General features: G+C 43.6%; 1 protein-coding gene across 1 annotated transcript in view; it reads right to left on the minus strand.

Annotated features, from left to right (window-relative positions):
- FAXC (failed axon connections homolog (Drosophila)) overlaps nucleotides 1-2,251 on the minus strand; it is a 23,019-nt gene that overhangs the window by 19,543 nt on the left and 1,225 nt on the right. Inside the window, exon 2 of the mRNA XM_009320167.1 lies at nucleotides 1,916-2,051. Within this exon, the coding sequence (XP_009318442.1) occupies nucleotides 1,916-2,051 (136 nt within the window). The remainder of the gene's footprint in view (nucleotides 1-1,915; nucleotides 2,052-2,251) is intronic.

Consider the following 2,251-nt stretch of genomic DNA (forward strand, 5'->3'; position numbering starts at 1 on the left):
TGCTCCTGAAGCGTGGCACATGGAGCACATGGGGAACCGAGCTGGGTTAAAACCAAATAAACTAAACCTTCATGGCTCCAGCTAGGCCAGCTCTGGCCCAGCCTGAGCTGGCACAGAAAACCACGAGCAGGAAGGGACAAGAGGGAGCCGCTGAAGGTAGGAGTATTGCTTTTGGTGGTCCTGCTGACCTACGTCAGCTTAGCATGCTCACAGCTAGCGAGTAGGGATAGAGAGAGATGCAATACCAAAAAGCAATGCTGACCTTCAGTACAGAAAATACAGAAAATAAAGAGGGGACGATAACCCTCTGTAAATCCCTCTCTCTCTAAAAAGCTGGGTGACTCACTTCTACCCAGCATGAGCTGTCTAAACGACTCCATCCTGAACCACACAGACGCGCAGTGTTATCTTTTAGAAGTGACCATATCCTGGGACAACCATCTTTTACACTGCAGCTTTCTTTAACTACTCTCCACCAGAGCAACTTTGATCCTCGCAAACCTCTGAACTGCATCAACTGCCATTAGAAAGAAAACTGATCTCATCAAAATAGTTCTCCCTTCAAATGTGCAATTTCTACCCAAATTACTCTGGGTGGAAAAGCAATGTGCACTAAGTCCTCCTGCTCCAGCCACATGTTCAAACTTCAGTATCTTGCAGGTTCTGTAAACCTAAGTGAGGAAAATACATCCCACAGGATGGAAATCTCCCTCTTTAATGCTCTGAAGTATCTGATTCAAATACCATTAAATCTCAAGATAATGAACATTAGTATATTTTGCTTAAGTCTTTAAAAGCCTGAGTTTAATGAGGTTTTCTTTCACTTCTGATGTAAAAGAGTTTAATCACATACAATGCTGAATGAATATCAACCACAAATGTGTAAAAAAAAATAAAGTTTAATATGGTTGTTTTTCCTCTGTAAAACACTGGACATAAACGAAACATTCTTCCTAACACCTTGGTATGCAGCAGAAAAAAGTGACTTGAACCCACGTGGGGTGAGCGTGCAACTTACCCACAGCTCTGCCTCTTTGAGACAAAGTGAGATGCCAAATTTATATCACTTGGGGAAAAAAAAAGATAAAAAAAACCCAGAGACATTTCTCCTACCCAACATCCTCGTTACATTTATCACCACTGTTGTATCATCTTAAATGCACCCAATGCTTTACAGAGACAGAAAAGAAACCCATCCCTGTTTCAAAGAGCTTGCATGCTGTACAGCTTGCCGACACCGCAACGAGGCGCGCGCCAGACTCACGGCGTCACAACGAAACCTTGACGCTAACAAGCGAGACTGCTAGATTCAAATTTCTGCTCTCCTGCCTTTCATTCACTGGAGTAGCCCGGGTTTCGTCTGCTGTGGGAAGATGGCACAGGATGCACCCAACCACAATTAAGGAGCAGTATCCACGACCTCTGAAAGCAATTCTGTCTTCCTTCACTGGAGGGGAAGCAAAAGGCAAGCACGTCTTCCCAGGTGAGCTCCAGAAAGAAACACTCCAGGAAAATAAGAAGCTGCAGCTGCCTAATCTTGATCTTTTTAGCATGGTGAAATTCAAAGACCAAATAATGTTACACTTTAGTTTTGGGGGGTTATTTAGCATTATATAAACTCCAGACTACTCTCCCACTTCAGCATTTCCAGCCAAGTTAGCTTCCAACATTCATTTAGCTTTGCCAGTTAAATCTAGAGCTGTTCCAGACCAATGTTATTCAAGTCATATCTTTAAAGGTTATACACCAAATTTAACCGGAGACATAAAAGTGTCGGTGTACCCACCTAGTTTGTAGGTGTATGTTTACATCTCCCTGGGTGAGACAGATTGGGGGGGAGGAGAGACAGAATGCCTATTTGCCATTTCATGCAATTACAGCGAGCTGCAACGTAAAGGAAAACTGCACAATGTACCTGGTAGGGTAAATCAGCCATCCTCAAGTAAGTTTCCATTTTCAGACAGAACGGAGATAAGCTTGGAACACCATTGTTAGGCCTTGAAAACTGATGCAGTATGATAGCATCTTTCGAATCGAGCTCTTGCTCTTTCCTGTCAAAACCAGAACAGAAATTAAAAAAAAAAAAACAAAAAAACCAAGCAGGCACATGATCCATCAGTACATTAAATACACAAAGGAGAAATCCTGGCCGAGGCAACGCACACATCCTCCCTTAATGGACGACTGCAGCTTTTCGATTCGTGGCACCCAGAGCCAGTGGGAAGCACTCAGGCCGCCGTGGCAGGCAGAT

This window comes from Pygoscelis adeliae, unplaced genomic scaffold (genome assembly GCF_000699105.1).
Source record: "Pygoscelis adeliae isolate BGI_AS28 unplaced genomic scaffold, ASM69910v1 Scaffold41, whole genome shotgun sequence".
Lineage (NCBI taxonomy): Eukaryota > Metazoa > Chordata > Aves > Sphenisciformes > Spheniscidae > Pygoscelis > Pygoscelis adeliae.